The sequence below is a fragment of the Astyanax mexicanus genome, chromosome 17, assembly GCF_023375975.1.
Source record: "Astyanax mexicanus isolate ESR-SI-001 chromosome 17, AstMex3_surface, whole genome shotgun sequence".
NCBI classification, from domain to species: domain Eukaryota; kingdom Metazoa; phylum Chordata; class Actinopteri; order Characiformes; family Acestrorhamphidae; genus Astyanax; species Astyanax mexicanus.
In genome coordinates, this window is record NC_064424.1 from 46619801 (window position 1) to 46643826 (window position 24026).

The 24026-nt window shown below is 36.2% G+C and overlaps 4 protein-coding genes across 10 annotated transcripts in view; 2 read left to right on the forward strand and 2 right to left on the reverse strand.

The window, feature by feature from the left end:
- Positions 1-6124, reverse strand: part of jmy (junction mediating and regulatory protein, p53 cofactor) — a 46318-nt gene extending 40194 nt beyond the window's left edge. For all 7 annotated transcript variants that reach the window (XM_022676675.2, XM_022676673.2, XM_022676674.2 and 4 more), the window contains exon 1: positions 4801-6124. In XM_022676675.2, the coding sequence (XP_022532396.2) occupies positions 4801-5649 (849 nt within the window). In that variant the 5' untranslated portion in view covers positions 5650-6124. The remainder of the gene's footprint in view (positions 1-4800) is intronic.
- sema4d (sema domain, immunoglobulin domain (Ig), transmembrane domain (TM) and short cytoplasmic domain, (semaphorin) 4D) overlaps positions 1-24026 on the forward strand; it is a 266298-nt gene that overhangs the window by 173702 nt on the left and 68570 nt on the right. The window lies entirely within an intron of this gene.
- LOC103035651 (homer scaffold protein 1) overlaps positions 1-24026 on the forward strand; it is a 263702-nt gene that overhangs the window by 73649 nt on the left and 166027 nt on the right. The window lies entirely within an intron of this gene.
- Positions 11644-19808, reverse strand: bhmt (betaine-homocysteine methyltransferase). The gene is made up of 8 exons (XM_007252777.4): positions 19653-19808; positions 18067-18199; positions 16517-16629; positions 15160-15351; positions 14839-14986; positions 14023-14205; positions 13056-13284; positions 11644-12342 (listed from the first exon to the last, which is right to left on the reverse strand). The coding sequence occupies exons 1-8, from the start codon at positions 19671-19673 to the stop codon at positions 12162-12164; spliced, it is 1200 nt and encodes a 399-aa protein (XP_007252839.2). The 5' UTR covers positions 19674-19808; the 3' UTR covers positions 11644-12161.

The following is a 24026-nucleotide window of genomic DNA, read 5'->3' on the forward strand; positions in this document are numbered from 1 at the left end:
TAATCCCATCCAGATAGAGGTCTTGATTCTTACTGTAGTCACAATGTATTTATATATAAATAGAAGCCACAAGGCATCACTGACCAGGAACTGATAGTTTATGGCTTTGCTGATTGGACAGACTAAGTGGAACACCTGATCTGAACTGAAACCATACTAGTTTCATGAAGAAAGTAACAAGTGTTTATGTGGATGTGAATAGCATAACCTTCATGAGAAAATAAATGACAGGTATGAGTTTAGTGAATAAGTTGCACTTAATAAACGTCTAATTTCTGGTCTACTTTCATACATAAGGCTCACCAGGTGCTTTTTGAATGACACTAGTAAGGAACAAGGGTTTCGCCATGTTTCCCTCCTAGGAAGGCCTAAGTAAACAAAACTGTAATTCTGTAATAAAAAACATTTTCTTTCGAAGTCTGAAATAGATGTTTTACCCACTCAAACTTTTTTACTCAACCATCCTCGCAACACACACACACACACACACACACACACACACACACAAACACCTCGTCTCCATCGCAGACAGAGTTTACTCTAGCTTAAGATCAGCAGCACCAGCTGATCATCCCCAAGTACTTTACAATACACTGTAGTGTCAGACGCTGACAGCAGCACAGCAGAGCACATTACAGTGGGATAAAGGTCAGCAGATGGCAGCTCAGGGGCTTTCAGGAACAAAAAGACATTCAGGGCTGTGTGTGGCTCTAGTGGACACTCAGAAAGAGTCCTGTATGAACACTTTTCACATCAGTCGTCCACAGGCTTTAAATTAGGCCTTTGTTCAGTCTGTAATGGGACTGGGTCTACAGTTCTCACTGCTTTCAGGGCGTACGGATGAGGAGGCAAGTTTCTGACCCAATGCACCAGAAAGCTCTTTCACTGACGCTGCAACGTGACACTGCAGTTCTGACCTGGCGAATCAATCAGTGAGGTATTAATAGCAGATCTTTGATCTGAGATCTGGAATGCTGAGAATGCTAAAGATGCTGAGGATGCAGAAACGCCGAGTCTTCCAGCTGCTCTGACAGAAAAACCAACACTGACAGGCAGAATGAAACACATGCAGGACAAAGTATTGGCATCTGCCACTGAACAAAGCATGTGCACCTCAGATTACGCTTGATTATTGACCTGCAGTTCACCTGCACAGGTATTAGGGCTGCATCGATTAGTCAAAAATGTAATCAACAATGTTGATGACGTTTAAATGACTTATAAATCTCATGTTCAGCTGTTTCTGTCGTTTTTAGCAATGGAGAACATGGCAGAAATAATCATTTCCTATTAAAAACATAATCATCAGATTAGTCAACTACCAAAATAATCAATAGTTGCAGCCCTAACAGGTATACGTATTGCCTGCAACTGAGACACATTATCAGCTAAAGGTGCAGCCATGACTTGGGCTAAAGTTTCTATTAGGGGTCTCAAAAAATATATCAAAATAACTGAAAAATATTTGCGATAAAAAATATATAAATTCTTTAAAAAAAACACACACAAAAGCGATTTATAATACATGGTTTACGTACAAAGATTCATTGATTCTAAGTGAATTTGGTTCACTTAGATCAAAATTTTGTCCTAGATCTTTCTTTAGATTCCACTGTTCTGATTGGATACACACAGAAACTTTACTTTTACTTAGGATTTAAGCATATAAGCTTTAATGATGTGTAAACTTCATGTAAAATCATGGGGCAGATCACATCACCAGATTTAACCTCGCAGATTCTTTCTTCTTCACCCCACTATTTGTAATTATTCATATAAATTCATATAAATATTGATTTTATATCAACCAAAAATGTAAGAAATGTATCGTGATAGAAGGTGCTGCCCTTCTTGACCTCAACTGGGTTACAGTTTCACTGTGTCACTTTTAAGGAAGCAGTGGCTGCAAGTTACTCAATAACTTTTAAACTGGATTAGATTTATTTCAGTGAAATAAAATGTCATTTATGACAGTGTTGCTCAAATCCATTTCTGTAATCCACACACACTGTGTACTATTGTTTTATTTGTGTTCCTGAGTGACAGCACTCACTCAAAAGTCCTTTATGAGCTCAACCAATTGGAAGAAGAAGAGGTAGGTGGTTTTTCAAAGCCAATATTGGGGTTGAATTGTTGTTTCTGGTGTCTGAACAACATTTAATCATGTTTAGTCAATGTTCAAGTCTAAAAGCACTAGACGTTCCCACTTTTACCAGTTAAATATTCACTCTGCAGTTAAAAGTATGGGAAAAAAGAGAGTTTGGATATTTTGGATATGGATCTGTTTTATCCTTTGAGAGTTGGAAAGTGTGTTGAAATATAACCTTTTTTAATGGACGATTTATTGCCCTGCAAATAACTGAGATAAACATTTTAAACGTTGTAATATTGACATTGGATGCTACTGATATAATGATCATTTAATAGCATAACAATGCATTTACACTGTTTTTAAGAGATAGGACAATGGGAGTCACAGTGGGTAGGCCTGTCACAATAATTACATTAACAACTAATCATACAATTTGTCTATTGTGTTTATTTGTATGTTTGTACACATATATAACAATGAAGAGTATTTTAGCCAGCAATGCTAAAATTTTAACAGGCCAATGCTTCAATAACTGAGACTCTATTTACATGACATTAAATGGTCTTAAAATTACAGAAAATAAATAATATCGATTAGCGCAATCATTTTTGGGACAATATATCGCCCAAAAAACTTTTTTACCGTGACAGGAAGGTGATAACAGTAGGAGATACTGAGGTCTGCAAAAACTAATGATATCATTTCCATATATTGCACTAAATGCTGAAAATCTTTAGTAACAGGCCTAGTTAGAAGAGAAAAAGTGTATGTGGATCTCTTATACTGCAGCTGGGCCTTATATTCATGTTAAAAAAAAGGTTAATTTCTAATTAGAGAGACTTGGGACAGGATGTTACCATAAATCACTCCAACTAGAGTTGGAAAACTCTGGATTATAACAGTGAAACAGGAAACAAAGGCACATTTTACAGCCCAGTTTCCCAACCCCCAGTCCTGTGGTTATAGTGTTAGCTAATGATCAGGTCCTGTTTTAGCTAAACCAGGTGTGTAAGTGCAGGGAAAGTGCAGGTGGGCCTCTGATACAGCTGGGCTTTTCTCCAAGAAATAATAGGAGAGTCTGTACAGTCATAAGTTTTATGACACCTTCTCATTCAACTTTTCTTCTGAAGAGCATTTATAGGATCCTCTACTCTCTTCTGGCATAACAGTCCACACTGATGTGAAGATTTTAGATTGTATTCAGTCATACAAACTACATACAAAATATATAAATATAGGTACTAACATTGGATAACCAGTTTTAGATCATAAACACTAATATATGACTCATGACAAAAGGTACTGGATTGAGCTCAGGCACACCAGCAGTTCCTTAACTCAACCTCCTTAGGAAAGGGATGATGGTAATGGTGATTTTAGGCAAAAGCTTATGGATTTCTATGGAGACTATACAAGTTTGGTGGTTGTTTTAGCAATAAGCGCAACTTTGGTTAATCTAGTGTTAATCAATGTTTGGTTACTAGTGCATCCTCTAGAATTGGCAAATTTAATTTATTAAAGAACATATCACTGTCCAATGAAAAACACTTCTCCATTTTTGTCGATGTTTAGTTTACTACATAATTTAAAACAGACAAACTGTCTCTTACGCTGTGCCAAAATTTCTTGATGAACAGACCAATAAAAGCTCTTCAAAATGACCTGAAAAACTATTTTTTATATGCACCATATAAACCCTAAACACCTGTGTCAGCAATTTGTGCAGCTTTTAAAAACGTATTTCAAAAGGGGGTGTTCAAATATGTTTAGAGACCATACAAGTTGAATACCTGCATCAGCACTGAGCACTTGTGTAAATACTCCTGGACAGACCCAAAGCCCAATCCCACCTTTAGACAAGGATTAATAGGCTTAGGCTCATGTGTGGCTTCTCCAAAGCCCATATATATGGTGGCAAAGCTGTGGAAGCTCAATGTCTGTGTCAGCAATTAGTGCACCTTAGAGTAATTAAAAGGAACATCTCTAGGCGATGTGTGAAAGCAGTTCTGTGGATTTCTTTAGAGAATATACAAGTTGTACACATATGCATGCAATGGATGAACCATACAGCAATTAAAAAAGGGTGTCTGGATACTTTTGAATATGTCTGCCTCAAAGACGAAGCCTTTTAACAACTATACACTATGTTTAGTGAGAGTTTTTTTTGTGTGTTTATGTTTTTTTACAATTATGGCCAAACTTCATTCCCCTCTAGGCAATAAATGCATGGTGATCCTATGAATTTCTATAGAAACTAAACAAGCTGAAAGACTTTATCAATATGGTGTCTACCTTAACCGTTTAAGACCCTGCGTCAATTACAATGGACATCATGTCGTTTCTTTTTTTTTATTGTTTTGTTGCACAGAACATTAATTGAGACCTGTTGTCCATCAGAACAGATCATAAACCAGCCAATCCAGTGAAACAATAGCTTAGTCTTTTTTTATTTAGACCATTTTATTTTTTTATAGGTTTTATATTAGGCATTATAGTAGTGTCTTATTTCGTGTGCATTACACACAGTAAACAGCATTCATATGTTTTTGCATCAGGTTTAAAAGGGTTCAAAAGTAATTTCAGTGGGTTTTTAACCACTTTTGGACATGCGGTTCGTCTGAAATACACTTAAAGTCTAATTTATGCATTGAAAATGGTTTTATTTCCATAATGCATGGTCAGATGAACAACTAAAGAACTTTTCTCACCTCTTGCAGTCTCTTCTTGGCTCTCTGAAGCGCGTCCTCGTACCCTTTCTGCCTCAGCTCGCTCAGACTCTCGTAATATTCCTCCGAGTCATCCCCATCAGCGAACAGCACCTGAGAGAGGATCTTCCAGCCGCACGTGTCCAGCGCGTGGCCCAGGTACACCTGGAGCTGGTAGCACAGAGCCTCCATCTCCCGCTGCGTGAGCTGGGGGTGGCCGAAGATCACGGACCACACGGCGGAGGGCTCCTCGGGGAAGGCGGGCAGGCACGGATCCAGGTCCGAGTTGACGGCGCAGAGCTGCAGGTGGGCGGCCCGGACGTCCTGGAAGGAGAACAGCCCGGCCCAGCTGAAGTCTTCCCGGAGGCCCGCGTCCGAGTCCTCGGGGTCGGTGTCTGGGGCTGGAGAAGCTCCACTGACCGGTTCCACCACTTCCACATCTCCTGTCCCCGAGTCTACAGCTCCAGAGTCCCCAGTACCACCAGTCCCCCGAGTCCCAGCGCCCACCACCACTTTACTGGGACTTTTAACGTTCGATGGCCTGCTCTCCACCTTCTCCTTCACCGGGCTCTTCACAGGCCTCTCCTTCACCGGGCTCCGGAGCGACGAGCGCCGGCTCGCTTCCTCCGCGGCAGCCGGGGCAAGCTCACCTTCCTCGGCTGCCTCCGCCAGCGAGTCCCGGAGCGCGGTGCGCTTCTGCACCGTCCGGTCGTGGCACGTTATGGCGAACTTACCCTCCACGTCGTTCCAGGCCACGATAAATACGAACTTGTGCTTCTCCTTCTCGTCGAAAACATTGGGCCGAACCGAAACCCAACCGGACTCTAAAGAATCCTCCATGGTGAATGACATCTCACGGATAAAACGCAGCTCCCGTTCCCGTTCCCCGTATCCGAGCTAGGTTAACGTTAATGCTAACCGATGCTGTTTAGACAGATCCTCCAAAGACAACAACAAAAACAACAAACCACGAAAACAGCGGAGTCGACACCCCTCCTTCGATTCGAATATTTACATTCGCCTATTTAAACCGTATTCGTGTCGAATTTACAGGCGGAAAACTCTCTCCGCTTAAACTATACAGCCCGACGAATAAAATAAACACCTCTCTCCGACTTCTCTCCGCCTCCCGAATGATAAAACTCCGTTTTCTCGCTCATCTTCCCTCCTCGCGCTTCACTTCAGTAACGGCAGCGCTTTAAATCGTCGGTTGTCCGTTATTTTTAACGGCCGTTTTATATTTTTAAGTTTTTGGAATTTTTTTGAAATTGTCGCTCGGGCCTTTGTGCTCTAACGGACAATTCGGGCTCGCGCTGCTCTCCTCCGTCACGTGGGAGGATTCTGTTTACAAGCGCGCGGCTGGCCAAGACGTCACAGCTGCCCCCCCCTCTCCCTCCTCTTTCTCCTCCCCTCCACCACGTTTTAGTCATGGCCTGTTTGGATCATTTTTCTGAACCGATTCTTCAGAACAACTAGATCATCTTTAAAAAAAATTGAATATTATTAAAAATTACTTTATTTCACTCATTTAGTTCAAAATGTGAAAGTCATAGATTATGTAGATGTATTACACTTAAAGTGATCTATTGTCCTATTAAATCTGTGACATTTAAATAACTTTAGGCACTTGTTCAAATTATCAGCCTTAAGCTTTTATACCCGCCATCACTCTTGCACTATTGTCTTGTGTCTTTTGTCTCACGTATGTCTATATCTGTGTCCTTGTTGTATTGTACATATAGTGTCTCCCATTCTTTTATATTCATAATCTTATTTTCTATGGAAAATTGTCAGTATGACAATAAAACTACTTTACTTGATTTTAAGATTTAATTTCTTTTATTGTTAATGATTATGGCTTAAAAACATACATAGCAATTGAAAGGCATACTAATAAAAAACAATAGTTGAAGTTATTTAATTTATGATTAGCTGACTCTTATCACATATAAATATTTAGTACTCCAAATATTATACAAAAAGTGATATGAAATGAATGATGCTATAAATATAAAATATATAGTGTTATATAGTCTACAGTATTGTGTTAAAACGTCATCTTTTCTTTTTCTTTTTGGTAAATAAATGCTAAAATCAGAAGTCTGTTGTCATTTTAAAGGTGGTCCTCCTATCACAACACCTTTATCTATATATAGTGCTAGGAAGATCAAATATTTATATAGCTATATTTACTAGAAAAATGTTAACAAATAAATGAAAATGTTATTGCTGTGTTCTTTGTTTTGTTTGTTTGTTTTTTGTCACTTTTTTTTGAGTGAATGCAACATTAAAAAGAATCGATTCATTCATGACTCGTCTATTCTGAATCAGTTAGGCTAACGTTAGCCTAGCTGCTAAACGGCATAAAAACAGACCCGGAGCGCTTCTTCAGAACCGGTTTCACCTGATTAACAACCGGAACCGCTCCCTCCGGTTCTCTTATGATCTCTAAAACACAGTGTGTTTATGTTTACTGATAATTTGCATATTCTCCCCCTTTTTAAACATATATCCCCGTTTTTTTAACCGGACAACAATCCTTTCTGCTGACGTAACGTAAACATCTGCACGTGGGCCACGCACTGTACGCCGTGACGTAGTGGGGCTTTAAAGGACTTTAAACGTGCTGGAGAGAAATTCTATAGAAATACTGATAAACTGACCCTGATTTTATTTATATATTTATATATATAATCAGGGTCAGTTTATCAGTATTTCTATAGAATTTCTCCACCACAAACAAACACACACTGTAAACCTAGTAACTATTAAAACAACAGTAAAACCAGTAATACAGTCAGCGTTTTTTATTTTTATTTATATCTTATAGGGTATAGTTAATTTTTCAAAACCTCAGTTAGCATCTTCTATAGTTTTTTATTTCTTACTGTGCTTGCACTTACTTCTTTTTTGGTCATACTGTACCACCCCTATTGTTTGTATATAAAGTATATTAAAAAAAATACCTGAAGAAAATTATATATAGTTTGTAAAAAAGGGTAATATTTTTAGCAAACAATTAATTGGTTAACAGCTTTCAGCTGGAAAGTATCTAACATTTAAGAAAAAGATCTAACAAATTGTCAATCTTTTTAAGCCTTAAAAGTAAAAGCAGTGCCGTTACAGACTACTGGGTTACTGCTGTTACTCTCTACTGCAGCATTTACACACTTACACACTTATAGCACATTCACACTTTCATCATCATAATATCTAGAAAAAGACAAAACCACAAACACAGAGAACTCTGTAACTATTAAAAGTAGAAGTTCTTTCTTTTCTTTAGAGAAATTACAGACAAAGCCAGAGAGCGGTGAGTACTGTTTCCTACACCTTCAAATAAAGACTCTTAGAAACTGGAGAAAAAAACTGCTACAGGAAGACGTCTGGCTGACACACATGGAAACAGCTTTAGCTTTAGCCTCGAAAAGAGAAGAATTAGAGTTGGTCTGACAGGTGAAGTGATAATCAGTAATAAAGTCATTGATAAGATAAAAAAGAAAATAATAAAGAATCTGTTACAGAAGTGAGGGGATGGACGTAAGTGCAGAATATAATTAATTTTATTAAATTAATAAAAACTAAAACAAATTAACAAACAAAATAAACCAAAGTTACACTGAATACATAACTACAAAACACTAAACTTGAAAACAGGAATCTAAGAAACAGCATGAAACAAACCTGAACGCGGACAGCAAACAAACCAACAAAAGACTAGACAAAGAAGGCTTGAAACAAAGGGGCTTATATACACATGGAGGGAACAGGAAACTGGAAACACCTGAGGATCAATCAAGAGGGGCGGGGTTACAAATAACTAATGACAGGGTGGGGCTAGGGCGGGGACAGGACCAAAACACAACAATAGCACATGGCTGGGAAACATGACAGGTAAACAGAGGGGCAGGAGCACAAGAGACCAAATGAGGGAGAAACATGACAGACATGGGCTAAACTGTGACAGAATCAGCTTAGCTGGATCATTCAGCACTGCAGCTACTGGAGTACTAAACAATATAGGGCTGTTCTAACCTTTCTAACTTTTGAATGGAAATGTATATAATAATAATAATAATAATAATAATAATAATAATAATAATAATAATAATAATAATAATAATAATAATAATATCATCACCACATTATTATTTTTTGGTGTGTTGCTCCAGGATAAAAAAGAAGAATACTTGCTGTCAGGACGACAGCGGCTAAATATACCACTGCTCATCGTCTGACTGAAAGAGTCTCTAATTGCTCTTCACTCAATAATTGATGACCTCACTACAAGAGAGCCTGATCAATGACATTTCTCCTACACACATCCAGAGGTGACAGACTGCTGAGACAAGTCCTGAAACAGCTCTCGATTTAAAGGGGAATTTCACAGATTTTAAACAACATAAAGGGGAATTATATTCTTTTGCAGTATTTCTGTATTATTCAGTGTGAGAGGTGTGAACAGCCATTCAGGGTGGGGTGAAATAGCTCATTGTTGAGGAACCTACAGACTCAGTTTACATACAGTAGTGGTGAATGGAAGCAGGTATCACCCTAAGGACAGTACAAACATTATATTTACTATAAATAAATAAATAAAAAACGTTACTGAATCTATACAATGATGGTAAGTAGTAGTAGTAGTGATCAGTCATAGCAGGAAGCAACAAAGCCTCTCTTATTGTTTTCTATAAAATGTTGAGTATAAATATATAGTTTATGGATGATGTGAATATATCTGCTACTGTCAGCTCTGATACTGGTTTATATGGTAGAGCATTTAACAATATATTAACACATACAGTATTTAGCTTTTCAGATTCTAGAAGGGCCTAAACCAACCTGACACTAATCGTAATGTAAAATGTGTCCAGTAGGTGGAGCTGGACACAAGCTTCTTCCATATTTATTATTACTGTGCAAATCATATTCTAATACAGCTTTTACAGCACATTTTTTTTCTCTCTACAAATATATTTTTTAATTTAATTTATGATTAGCTGACTCACATCACATATAATTATCTAGTTCTCATAGGATAATACAATATGATTTAGGAAATAAATTATGATATAATTCAAAAATATTTGGATAATTTGGTCTCAAACTATAGTGCTATGTTGTAAAATTGTCATACATGATCTATAGTGTTATACACAATATGTAGTGTTATGTAGTTTAAGTATTCTATATAGTCTATAGTGTTACAGAGTCTATAGTATTCTAAATAGTCCAAAGGGTTATGTAGTCTACAGTGTTATATATAGTCTAAAGTGTTCAGTAGTCTATAGTGTTTTATATATAGTCCAAAGTGTTATGTAGCCTATATTATTATATATAGTCTAAATTGTTATATACAGTCTATAGTTTTATGTAGTCTAAAGTGTTATGTAGTCTACAGTATTGTATATAGTCTAAATTGTTATATAGTCTTGTGTTATAGTATTATATAAGTGTTATGCACAATCTATAGTATTGTATACAGTCCATAGTGTTTTGTAATCTATAGTGTTATGTAGTCTATAGTATTATATACAGTCTATAGTCTTATGCAGTCTATAGTTTTATACACAGTTTATTCTTGACTATAGTGTTATACACAGTCTTTAGTGTTATGTAAGTCTATAGGGTTATATTGTTTTGTAGTATGTAAGCGTTCTCACACATAGTAAACCCTTTACATCTCTTGCTTACATTAACACAATAAATCACCTTTGATGGATCAGATTACTCCAGCAGGACACCTGTTGCCCCATATGGTGTAATTGGGAGGAATGACCCGGGCTGGGGGTCGGGAGGGGGTGGGGGGGGTGGGTGCTGTAACTGAAGCTACAGACCTGATGCCCTCTGCTGTTTAAACCTTAAATACATTACTTTACCACTGAGAGAGATCTTAATTCTACTGGATATATAGAATAGACTTTATACTGGTTTCTATTCTGTTAACCCCAGTCACCTGATGCCTTCACTATGGGCCGGTTAACAAGTGGTTTATACACCAATCAAGCTTAATATTATAACAATCTCTGTGTTTCTCCACCCATTCAAATTTTTTTTAGCTCAATTGATCATATACAAGAACTCTGTAGTTGTATAATAATTATAGACTGTAGTTGTGTATCTGTTTCTCTGTACACTTTATAATACTGTTTCTTTTACCCTGTTCTTTTACAATGCTAAGCTTTTGTTCTTAATGGCTTTATTTTTTCTCCTTACATTAATTTTACTTTTATACTTTAAGTAGTTTTGAAACCAGTACTTTTTTAAAACACTTTCACTTAAAGAGTAAAAAGCTTGAGTTGATACTTTTTCAGTTTCTACAGAAGTATTTTATTAAACACTAGTATCTATACTTCTACCCACAGAGTAATGAACGGAATTACTTGTGGATTTAACACAGCAGTGCTGCTGGAGTTTTTAAACACTGCAGCATGCTGGACTGAGAATAGTCCAGTATGTGTTACGGTAACAGGACTGAGTGAAACCCAGGGACACAACTAAAATGTGTATTTTAAATTAAATATAATGCATTTATTATGAAAAAAGTTAACAGTTATAGAGTGGGGGAGGTTACAAATGCTATTTTTTCAGTGTTCTATGTAGTTTTTTTTTTTTTAAATTACATATATTACTTTCGCAATAAGGTCACAGTACAAGACACTACTCACACTAAAGTTATTTTGTGTGCACATTTATACATTTAATTTCCTAGGGACAGAAATGGCATGGATTTGGTGGAATATCCTATATATCATCTAAAAATATTGATTATCACAAATTTTATAGCTGTGACTGATGATATCCATTATAACAAAGGAAAGAAAGTAAAGCAAAGCAGCACAGATGTCATGGTCAGATTTTTATTGAGGCAGAAATGCAACAACAAACTCCAAAACAGTGAAATTTCAAGCACTAGCATGGACAACACTGTCGGAAGACTGGAGTGCTCAGAAAACCTGGAATTCTATGTTGAACTACTCCTAAATCATTGTGGTCACAACAATGAAAGCGCAGTGTCACTCGTCTCAGCAGTGAGGAGTCTACAGGACATCTACAGGACGTTCTGAGGAACTGCTCATATACAGTAAAAGGCACTGAGGCACAGACTGCCTCTGCAAAAGCCTGCAAAGAGGTAAACCTGCAAAACTGACCAACACTGCTGGGAAAAGAGCGGGAAAAACACTGCTGATTCACTTCTATCAAAAAAACAAATGGTCCTGGTAAAACGAGCCAATGAAAAAACGCTTCTATTATGTTAGTTAAATGTGATCTGTAAACTCAAAGTAAAGGAAAGAGCATCACGCCCACCCTCCCGTATCCCCGGCGGTCGTGGGTACGCAGCACAGCTCAGGTCTCGGGCCACTTCAGTTCTTAGCGTCGGCCTTCTCGAACAGGGGGCGGAGCTGGTCCTTGGTGGTCGCCTCCTTCTGCTGCATCAGAGCAGCGTCGCCCTTGGTGACGCCCCAGCCGTCTGGGGTGGACATGGAGGGGCACAGAGGACGTCCGGAGGCGGGCTTCATCTTCTCCCAGTAATCACGACGAGCCCTGAATAACAGGAGAGCATGTTAAAGCATAACTCTAACACAGAAAAATGTCTAAATATACACAATTGCATTTACATTAACTCTTAAAAATCCAGACTCAGTTCTGAATATTGATACAAAATTCAAAACTGAATCTGATAAATTACCCAAGCAGCTCATTCATGTTTTAATGTATATTCATTCTCTGCTGCATTTTGTTATAGAACTTGTTATATTGTACTATGGATTATATTTGAATTGTTAAAATAGTTGGAACAGATCTGTAGAAGCAAAAAATACCTTTTGAAAGGAGCTATTTTTTATCTCCAGTACTGACCACATGACCATGCATATTCACTCAATTTAGTGAGTTTGGTATACTATATGTCACTTAGAGACTTCATGATTGTTTCTGAGTTAACTCACTCAAACAACTCAAAAGCCAAAAGTTTGCATGTCAGTTTGATCAATAATACATATCACTCAGAAATATTAGGAATTCAGATGCAATTTGTGTTAAGATTATATTGTATAATATATAGTACATATTATACTTGTGTCTTATAAGTGTCTTGGGCCAATTGTCGTTTTATACTTGGTAACCGGGGTGCTGGCACATGCAGCACTTGATCAGTCTGATTGATCACGAAAGTGATTATTGGTATCTGAGACTGGTTATGCAGGGTAATTTGTGTATTTACGGTGTTTGAGTGTTTGCGGTTTAGCCCCACTCACCTGGCTCTGACCCATGGCTTGGTGTGCATCTCCAGGCCGCTGCCCCACATGCCGTGTTTCTTGGAGGCCTCGGGGAGGAAGCCCCGCTCCTGGGCCAGCTCCTCAGCCACAGCGCGGATGTGGTAGGGCTCGTAGCCGCAGCAGCCGCCGATGTAGCGGATCCCAGCGTTGAAGGCCTCTCTGGCGTACTGCTGCATGTCCCAGCGGGTCAGAACTCTGGGCTCCAGAGCTGCAGAACACTACTCATCAATATCAATTATAATAATGTGTTATAATTTCTGTATAAAATGTATTTTCTTAATATAGATTTTAAGTCATTAAATACAAATAAGTATGAGTATGAGTAAGAAAGTAATGTCACCCCACAGATATGCAGTCTATGAATTATTTTACGACTGTCAGTCTATGCTGTTGGTGTTATTAAGTCACATTTTCTACAGAAAACTTTTAATGCACAACATTTAAAAACAAGAACATAAAATATAACAATATACAATATTTAGCATGTAGGTAAGAGTAAATTTTGTATGTATTATATATATCCCAAATATAACACGGGTCACACAACACCAAGGTAAGGATCCAGAACCTTTTTTTTTTTTTTTTTTTTTTTACAAAATAACTTAAGTCCAGGCTAACAAAAGAAAACGGGGACATCCAAAAATCAAGTTTAAAAAAGGGAGCAAAGGAAATTGAGCAATATAACACAGGTGAGCAAAAACTAAAACTAAGGTGAGAGCGACCTCCTGAGGTGTGGAGGTGCAACACCTGGGCCATTGGTAATACACGGTTTCTATGTTACCAACTTAGTATTAAAATAAACTAATCAAAAGGGCAAAGTTTATGAAAAAGCATGTGTGGATATTGCTCTTTGACTCTGTGAGTCTTTGCTTTAACATGCCCTGGACGCTGTACAAGGGTGCATGTTTGTGTGTTTGTGTCTGTGTGTGTGTGTGTGTGTACTAACCGAAAGGGAATTCGGGCAGGTCGATGAACCCTTGGCAGTTGCAGTCGGGGGTGTGGTAGGCCAGAGGCTGCACCATGTAATGGGCCTTTAGCCCTGCCTTCTCCACAGCGGCCTTCATCATCGCCACGGTCTTCACACAGGTCATGGGGTCGAAGTGGCAGTTCACGCCCACGATGTCGGCACCTGAGGACAGGGATTAGGTAAAGCTCAGCAAACCTGTCTGCTGATGTGGAATATGCGGCCAGTAGAGGACCAGCAGAGGGAGCTTGGTGGTTTTACTGTGATTACAGAAGATGATGCTCGAGAGATTATTCTGATGACTATTAGAAATTGGCTTGTGTTGGGCTGCTTGTGGCTTATACTTGGCAACCCATTAGTTTGCAAATGTGGAGTGAGCAGATTCACATATTATACTTGGAATCCGGGGTGCTGACATGTGTAGCCTGGGCCAATTGTGCTACTATACTAGGCAAACGGGGGCTGTTGGCACATGCAGCACCCAGCCCAAATCTGAGCTGAGTATTTGGGCCAATTTAGACGCTACTTAGCGTTTACCATGTGGTATTTGGCACAAAAATGGCCTGAGTGAGTTTTTCTATCTGGATAAGGTGGAGAAATTATACAAAATGATGCTATTTTTGCATAGATTTTGTTTTTTTTTGCAGAAAAAAAAATGTTTTATTGGTTTTAAAACAAGCTAAAAATAATAAAAAATAAAAATTTGATTATGTTGTAATAGTGGGTAGTGAAATAATCCGTTTGTGTGTGTATATTAATGTGTGTTTGTGTGTGTGTGTGCACCACAGAAAGACCTACCAGCCTTCACCAGCCTGACAGCGCAGTCTCCAGGGGTGACTCCATGCATGTCCCCCTTGGGTCCGATGCACATGCTGGCTGCCACGGGTTTCCCAGTGCTCTTCAGAACCTGCACCGCCCACTCAGCCTCCTCCACGTGCTCAAAGTACTGCAGAGAACAAAAACAACAGTCAGCTAAAGCTAATAAAAGGGTAATTCTATAGAAACATAGAAATATAACTTATTTGCTGTATAAATCCACATAAATACAAAAAACAATTAATATTCATGCAATCAAATCCTCACAGCAATGTTCTAGCATGCCGTGTACAGCTTTCTCACCTCAGCGATCAGGAAGTCAACGTCCTTCTTGATGAAGACGTCCATCTGCTTCTTAAAGATGGCCTTCACGTCAGTCTCGCTCTTGCAGCTCAGGTAGGAGGGGGTCTGGGAGACTCCGCCCGCCACCAGGGCATCGCCCTCATTGGCTACCTGCCTGGCCAGGTCACACGCGGCCTCATTGACCTGCTGACCCTGTGATCAGTAATGATGTTTATTAGTACAGGTGCAGCACTAATGTAGATATACACGATAATACATATTTAAAAAATATATAAAAATATAACGCTTTAAATTAACTTAATTTAATCAACAACTGTGGTCCCTTGTAACTGTATTGTGTTTTCTTAACATGATAATATCTGACCATATAAAGAAAATAACAATTAATTTTTATTTTTTTTATTTTGTTTAACAATTATCAACTTCACAAATGACAATGACAATATTATAAATAACATAAAAAAGTGTATACAAAAGGGGAAAGCTGTCTAAAGGAAAGACTACACACTGATGGTGAGTGACGAGGGGGAATATACAAATAGATATTTTCAGGAGCCAATGGGAAAGATCGAAAATAAGGCATGTAAACTCATCACTAAGTTCATTGAGGCTAATAATTGAACCAGTAATTATATAATAATATAAATAAAGAAATAATAATAATAATGTATAGTGAAAATCTCATTTATTTGAACTGAAAAAAAAAAACACAATGCAAAATGTAATTGATGTGTGTTAAAGCAGAATATTATAATAGACACTCGATATCTGTGTATATCTATATATTTATATTTATATCTCCAGTAGCAGTGCTGTTTGTAGCTTTGTTTTTGGGGCATTTATGTGTACTAATGTGTACAATAAATGCATACATGACAAATAATGTTTTTTAATAATGTACTACTGAATTGTATTTGTAATTTGTAATGTAAGCAGAATAGATACAATTAAATAAACATATCTGAATATAAATATTTTTTTTCATCTTTGATGAAATTTGATTATTTTATTTAAATTTATTTATTATTATTTTAATAATAATAAATATCTACTAATAAAATAATCATTGTTAAGAAGGAAAGTGTGATTAATGCTGAGGATAATCCTGTGTTTTTCACGAGTCCGGCCCTTTAAATAATATAATATCATATCAGAGAGTGATAACCTTGGACTGCAGATTTCAGAGGCTCTGTGGGGAAAAAGCCACATGTAGTGTTCTCTAATCCATAATAAAGTTATATCAGGACACAGAGCAGCAGTGAGACGCTCCACAGAGCTTCACTCAGACCTGGAACTGATTTTACTGCAGAAAAGAACTTCTCTCTATAAAAGGATAAAATAAAAGATAGAGTCTTACGGTGAATCCGACTGCGTTCCCCCTGTTCTCAAGTTTGTCGTCGCTGGCGTAGAAGGTGAAGGTCTGCATGACATTTGACCCCGCCCTCAGGAATTCTCTGTGCAGCTGTCGCACTGAAAAAGAGAGAGACAGACAGACAGAGAGAGAGAGAGAGAGAGAAAGTGAGTGAATCTTCTACAGCTGTTGCTGACCCACACAGATCTGCAGGGCTTCAGCTTCAGCTTTTACTCGGTGTTGCATTTTGACCCAAGACCACCTTTTAATCCTCTGGAATTGTGATTATTACACAGTTATTTCTTATGCATTTATTAGTTATATTATTATTTATTATCATTTTTTTTCTATATTATTACAAGGCATATCTACATCCAATACACTATAAATTAGAAGTTGGTCATAAATATAAAAAAAAAAAGATATATATATATATATATATATATAAATGTGCAAGATAATGTAATGTGCCTTTGAGCAACATTACACAGTAGTGTAACACTTTTGTTACATTAATCATAAGGAGAATGTTTTTTTTTAGTTTCTTCTGAAAAATATAAATCATGTTAATGTAAATATATATTAATATAAATATATTGCTGTGTGAAATTCTGTGTTTTTGAGTATAATATTGTTTTGTTGAGTTTTGTTGTTCACTTATGAAATACTATAGAGATCAAACAAAAAACCTACCAGAACACTCTGTTTTTTTAATGAATATATTAGCAATATATTGCAAAGAAAGTTGTAATGGGACAGTGATACCATTAACTAGAATTAATGCGTCTTAATTGCATATTAATTACTAATACTAAATATTTTTGAGTAGTAAGTATGGAGTATTGATAGTTAAAAAGTTTCAGCGTTGAGTATACACAATAACTACAATGCAGAGAATACTGTCCGACATACTCGCCTCTGAGCGGCGAAAGAGCTAGCGCTGCGGTTAGCGACTAATGCTAATGCTGCTGCACCCAGCCTTAGTGCTGGAGAAACTTCACTAAAAACTCACCCTTATAGCTCTATACTTCTCGGAGTGGCTTTACTGCTCCTTAATTTACGGGCTGGTAAAATCCATATATAAGGCGTACTGGATTTTAAGGTGCACTGACAATTTTTAAGGAAAATGAAAGGATTTTAAGTGCACCTTATAGTCTGAATAATATGGAACTTCCTGGGCAAACCTGCACTATTAATATTAGTTAGTATATAGTATATATCTTATAATACTAGTGTATGGTATGCAAAGACTGTTAATATCCTCCCAATATTGTCCTCTCTCAGCTTAGAAATAATAAATATTACATTTTTAAATATAAAAGTAAAAAACTACGATGAAAAAGTAGGAACTAGTACTTTTTTTAAATATTCAGTTTGTTGCAGATCCCAAAATAGCAGCCAGTTTCATGCTTTAAATGTAGAGGAATGTGAGGACCTCGAGATGAACAGAAGCTGATTCAGATTTTTCTAAAATCTCTAAACTGAGAGCTCTTGTTTACTGTTAGATTTGGGCGCAGTGTGTTTTGTTATAAAGTCACTGAGTTTAAAACTCTTACCAGCCTCAGGATGCTCTGCAGCAGCTTCAGGGGTCCAGGGTCCCGCTTTAACGTAGCCCCTCTTCTCCAGAGCGAAGACGAACCCTCCATCCCCGAGAACGATCTCACCAGCCTTCAGACGCTCCAGAATTCCCTGCAGAAAACACAACATTAATATTAAAATAACAGAAATCTGACTGTTCTTCATATCAGAGCTGGGCTTTAATGAGCATTAACTGAGGATATATTTATTGCCTAATTAAAAAACACTGAACTCTACATTTAAACTGTTTCACTATAGAGAAAAATGTAAAATCATGTTAAAAATCACTGTATGTGCATTAAAGCGTGCATTATTTTAACAACATTTTAAAAAACTGTGCCACTGTTGATGCTGCTTCTTTGCATGTCAAAACATTGAGTTAAATATTGTGTATCGTAAATATGTCTTTAAATCAGGGCTGGGCAATATTGTAAGAATTTTATCTCGATATACTTTAAATATATGAGCAATTCTCAACTTAGATTCTTAGTTCTTACATAACAAATTTTATTTTTTAATAACAATTTATTTTTAATTTGTAAACAGACAGCACCACTTAATGCAAGTGATGCGCAAGCTATTTCCTATTACTGTTTCCTTTACATTTCCTCAAAAAAGTTTTTTTTTAACATAATCTCTTTATATTTCAGTTAAAAAGAAGTTCAAGTGTAAAATATGTAAATCGCTGCCACATAAAACAGTTCTTTACAAGTTTCTGACAGAAGCAAATGTCTAAGTACTAATAATATTCTCTCTGCAGCTTATATATGTAAAGAAATACAATCTTAATTACCCTATTGTGAAAAGTGCAATAAAACAGTAATTTGATTTAACTTCTTACACTTTTTACACTAACTCTTTAAAATTGTAACTATATACATGTATATTGCAAAAATATATTGCAAAAACACTCTAAAAAACTATTATCTGCAAAAGTGCTTGCATATCAAATGTGGCACAAGCACAGTAAATTTGCTGATTGCAACACTTTCAGGGTTAAATTAATATATGTGTGTGAGTTTTTAAAAGGTATGTCATTGAAAATAAATTGAAATATTTTCTATTGTGATAAATACTGATATTAAATTACTGCACATACCTACTTATATTTATGGAGTTTAGAAAAATAAACACAAACTTTTCTAGAAAAGTTTTGCACACACACACACACACACACACACACACACACACATGCATGCATACACTCATACAATTTTAATTTAGATTTAAAACATTTATCTGACTTATAAGGTTATTTCTGTTACAGAGTTGTGCCAATATAGAGTTGGGAGTTATGCCCAAGGACTCATATTGGTGTAGAGCAGCATTCAGTCACCCATATGATAGGCGGTGGTGTTATCCACTACACCACACCAACCACTCCAGCCACTATTAAACTAGATAAACGAGTGTAACATTGAAGTTTGCTAGAGTTAAAGCAGAAACACAAATAACTATACACACACACACACACTCTTAGCAGAGTGCCTGAGAGAGTGAGGCAGAGTAAAAGAGAGAGAGAAAGTGATAGAGAGAGAGAGAGTGAGGCAGAGTGAACTCCTACCCGTTTAGCTCCTGGTGCCATGGTGTGCAGTAAACTGGTTGAACTGGTTGGGAGCTGAAGGCTGTGGAGGAGATCAGAGCAGGAGATCAGGCTGAGAGCTGAGGACTGCAGCGGACAGGAGCTCCACAGCCTCTCACAGCCTTTATACCCGCCCGAGGAGCTGCAGGAGGAGTGTGGAGGGGAGGGTGGAGAGGGTGGAGGAGGAGGTTGAGTGGGTGTTTCTCCGTGTGTGTGTGTGTGTGTGTGTGTGTGTGTGTGTTATGTAATCCACGCTCCCCCTCTAATTTCGTCATTTCTGCTGCTGCTGGTTTATCAGTAAAGTTGAGTGTTGTGTGTTTGATGTTTGTTTAGAGGAGAACTGTGTCACTTCAGATTCAGCAGATTCAGCAAATCAAATTCAGTCCTTCTCTTAAAAAAAGTGTCTTTATTTTATTTTAATTATTTTAAAATTTATTGCATTATAGATTAATACTAAACTCATACAAACCACACTGAAAAATAATTATGAGTAAAATTTACTTAAAAAAGATTCGTAACTTCCTGCATTTGCTTTTTTTAAAGTAAATTTAATTTTAGGTAAATTTAAGTAACTTCAACTCGGTTTTAAGACTTAAATGTTACATAGAGTAAATAAGTGAACTGAACTTCAGTCAATCCTTTCTTTTAGTAAACTTTATTTATTTTTGCTAACATTTACTTAAGTTCTGTGTACAATATTACCTAATTACTATTACTTAATTTATACAATATTAGTCAAAAACTTCATGATGCATAAAGTTTATGTACAATTCCTGAAATGTAAATATTTTAGTTAAAAAACACATATTACGCTCTCTCAACACATGGATGGCATGTAATACATTCTTATTTACTTAGTTACATTTAAGTCTTGAAACCGAGTTGAAGTTACTTAAATTTATCTAAAATTAAATTTACTTAAAAAAAGCAAATGCAGAAAGTTTGCAAAACTTTTTTAAAGTAAATTTTACATTTTACATTTTGTTCAGTGTATGAAGAAAATCATATGGAATTATTAAGTGTTAAACAAACCAGAATATGTTTTATATATTTTACATTCTTCAAAGTAGCTCCTCTTGCTTAGGCTACGTTCACATTACCAGGCTGAAGTGACTCAAATCAGATTTTTTCATGATTGTGTGAATGTGCCAAATCCGTTTTTTTTTTTCTTTTTTTTTCCAGATTTGAGTCACTTTCATATGTGTTCCTAAATCAGATATGTGACATGAATGTGAACGATCAAATCTGAATTCATGCTGTGTCTTTTAGCTTTTACGCATTAGCATTAGCGCTATGTGCTTCTCTTCTCTCATACCCACGCTGCATCTCTTGGTGCAGCTGTGCAGCTATAGCTGCAAAAAAAAACAGCAAAAGCAAACCACCTGTCCATTTTTCCCTTCCTGGACCTGAGCATGAACTTCAGAGCAGCTGTTTACTCTCCACTCCAGCAAAAGATGCTCCACATATGAGCAATGTGCAGCATGTGAGACAGCGTTTCAGCAACAGATTCGTTCACATTACACACAGATACAGATCACTTACCTTTACAGTGAATGTGAAGACAAATCTGATCTGAGCAAAAAATCTGATTGGAGCAACGTAGCTTGAATTACTTGAATTTCTTGTCTCTTAATAAAGTGTTTGAGAGCATCAGTTAAAGTAAAGTAGTGAAGAGGTAGAGTTAAAGGTATACAGTGAATAGTGAATATTTGAGTAATGTTCTAATCCAGGTTATGAGAAGCAACAAATACTCAACTAATAAAGAAAATAAAATTATAAGAAGAAGAAGAAAGTCAGTCAATAAAAAAACATTTTAAGGACTTGAATTGAAAGTATTCTCAAGTGCAGTCACCACAAAGACAATCAAGACCATTATGATGATGAAACTGGCACTCAGTTTCAGATTTACAGCACCTTACTTTAGGGCTGGACAATATATTGTGATATTTTTAAAATGAGGATTTTCACAGCTATGTAATATAACGTAATAATGTAATATAATGTCTGTTCAAACTGAACTGCTTGAATTTTTGCACCAGGAGTAAAGCAGCATAAAGTTATCCAAAAGCAGTGTGTAAGACTGGTGGAGGAGAACATGATGCCAAGATGCATGAAAAAAAAACTGTGATTAAAAACCAACCAGGATTATTCCACCAAATAACCTTTAAAACTTTATGAATATGAACTTGTTTTCTTTGCATTATTTGAAGTCTGAAAGCTTATTTTTTGTTTTTTCAGCCATTTCTCATGTTCTTCAAATTAATGTTCATTTTACTCAAACATAAACCTATAAATCGTAAAATCAGAGAAACTGATTCAGAAACTGAAGTGGTCTCTTACTTTTTTCAGAGCTATAGATGCTGAAATTAAATATTGTGATTTAAAAAAAAAAACATTTTTCTTTTTATTTCTTTTAATTTATTTTCCATAAATGTATGTGCTTATAACTTGTATAAACTGACATTATAAGCAACACAGCATAACTGCAAGCTATTTACTAATAATGCAAAGATTTAACACATTTTAACATGAAAAATAAGAATGTAAATATTTAACATATTTAACTCAAACCTGCTGATGAAGAATGAATGATGATCTGATTTCTTTGTCTTGTTTTTCAGAGATTCAGCTGCTGATAATCCAATCAATAAACTCGTCCCAAAGGTCATCATGAAAAGCCTGTTTTAACCACATTTTACCCGCTTGCAAAATCAAATGATAACGGCTTTGGAAAACAGTGCTGATGTATTTATCTCTGTCTGTGTTACAGATTCTGCACTTTCAAATGCTCTTTCAGATGTTAAAGCGCTTAATTCTTATATATTTAAACACACACAAATGAACCCCTTTAATCAGAAGTATTATAAGGTCTGGACAATATTGCAATATTGCAAAAACACTAAAATCTCAATATTTTTCAAATATGTGAGCGATTCTTCAGTTTTTTTTTAACATAACAATCGAGAAAAGACAGTTTTATCCCATTGTATTTATTTGGCAAAACAAATATAACCATATATCAACTATTTAAGTTCCGATAGTTGTCTCCTAGCTAGTCACATAAATGCTTAATCCTGGGAAATGCTTGCTGTGTGTGAGTTTTATCCTGCTGAAAAGTGTCAGTTTGAAGCCCTGACATGAGAGGCACAAAATGTATTTAGTTTTTACATCAGCAGAGGAAATACAGTTTTAAGCAGTTTTATTTATTTTTAGATGTAGCAAATTCTATCAAATGAGGCCTTTCAACAAATAATATAATATATATCAAGTCAATTTCTTCCCCTTTTTTACATTAATGACCTCAACTGTGCATTATATAGACTTATATATAGCTTAATTCACAATAAAATAACTTACATTATCTATTATTTTACACTTATTTTTAAGCCGTGCAAAAAAAAAATATATATATATATATATATATATTAAAATACATGTTTTAGAGAACAGTAAGCAGCTCCCTTCCACACTTTACAGCTTTTATACTGAACATGGTGCAAAAATAACCTCCTTATATTTCAGTTAATATTTCAGGAAAAGTGTATGTATGAGTATGAGTATAAGTATTTCTAGTTAAGAAAATTTATTAAAATTGAATGAATTCATTCTACATACCTGTCCCATAAGTATTTAGTGATATCAGCTTATTATTCAGTATCTTTTTTTTGTTCCCACCATGAATTTGTTTTCACTTTTTGTAAACAGTTGACATATTTAAGTATATATTTCAAAATTTCATGATGAATGGACCAAAATAAATGCTCCAAAACATGCTTGGAATTAAATGTTTGTACATCGTTTTTCCCTTCATGTGTAAAATTACTGTTCTGAAGAAATTGGTAAATAGTTTGGCATTCATAGATTTTTGCAGAAGCTTCACATTAAGGGTGTTTTTTCTGGGCAGGAATTAAAAAATATCTATATTTAGAAAGCTATGTGTGATGCTTACACATAACTTTGCATCAGTGTGCAACAGTGTATAACAGTATAAAACTGTGCAACAGTGTATAACAGTATAAAACTGTGCATTAGTGTGTAACAGTGTATAACAGTGTATAACAGTATAAAACTGTGCATTAGTGTGTAACAGTGTATAACAGTGTATAACAGTATAAAACTGTGCAACAGTGTATAACAGTATAAAACTGTGCATTAGTGTGTAACAGTGTATAACAGTGTATAACAGTATAAAACTGTGCATTAGTGTGTAACAGTGTATAACAGTGTATAACAGTGTGCAACAGTGTATAACAGTATAAAACTGTGCATTAGTGTGTAACAGTGTATAACAGTGTATAACAGTGTATAACAGTGTATAACAGTATAAAACTGTGCATTAGTGTGTAACAGTGTATA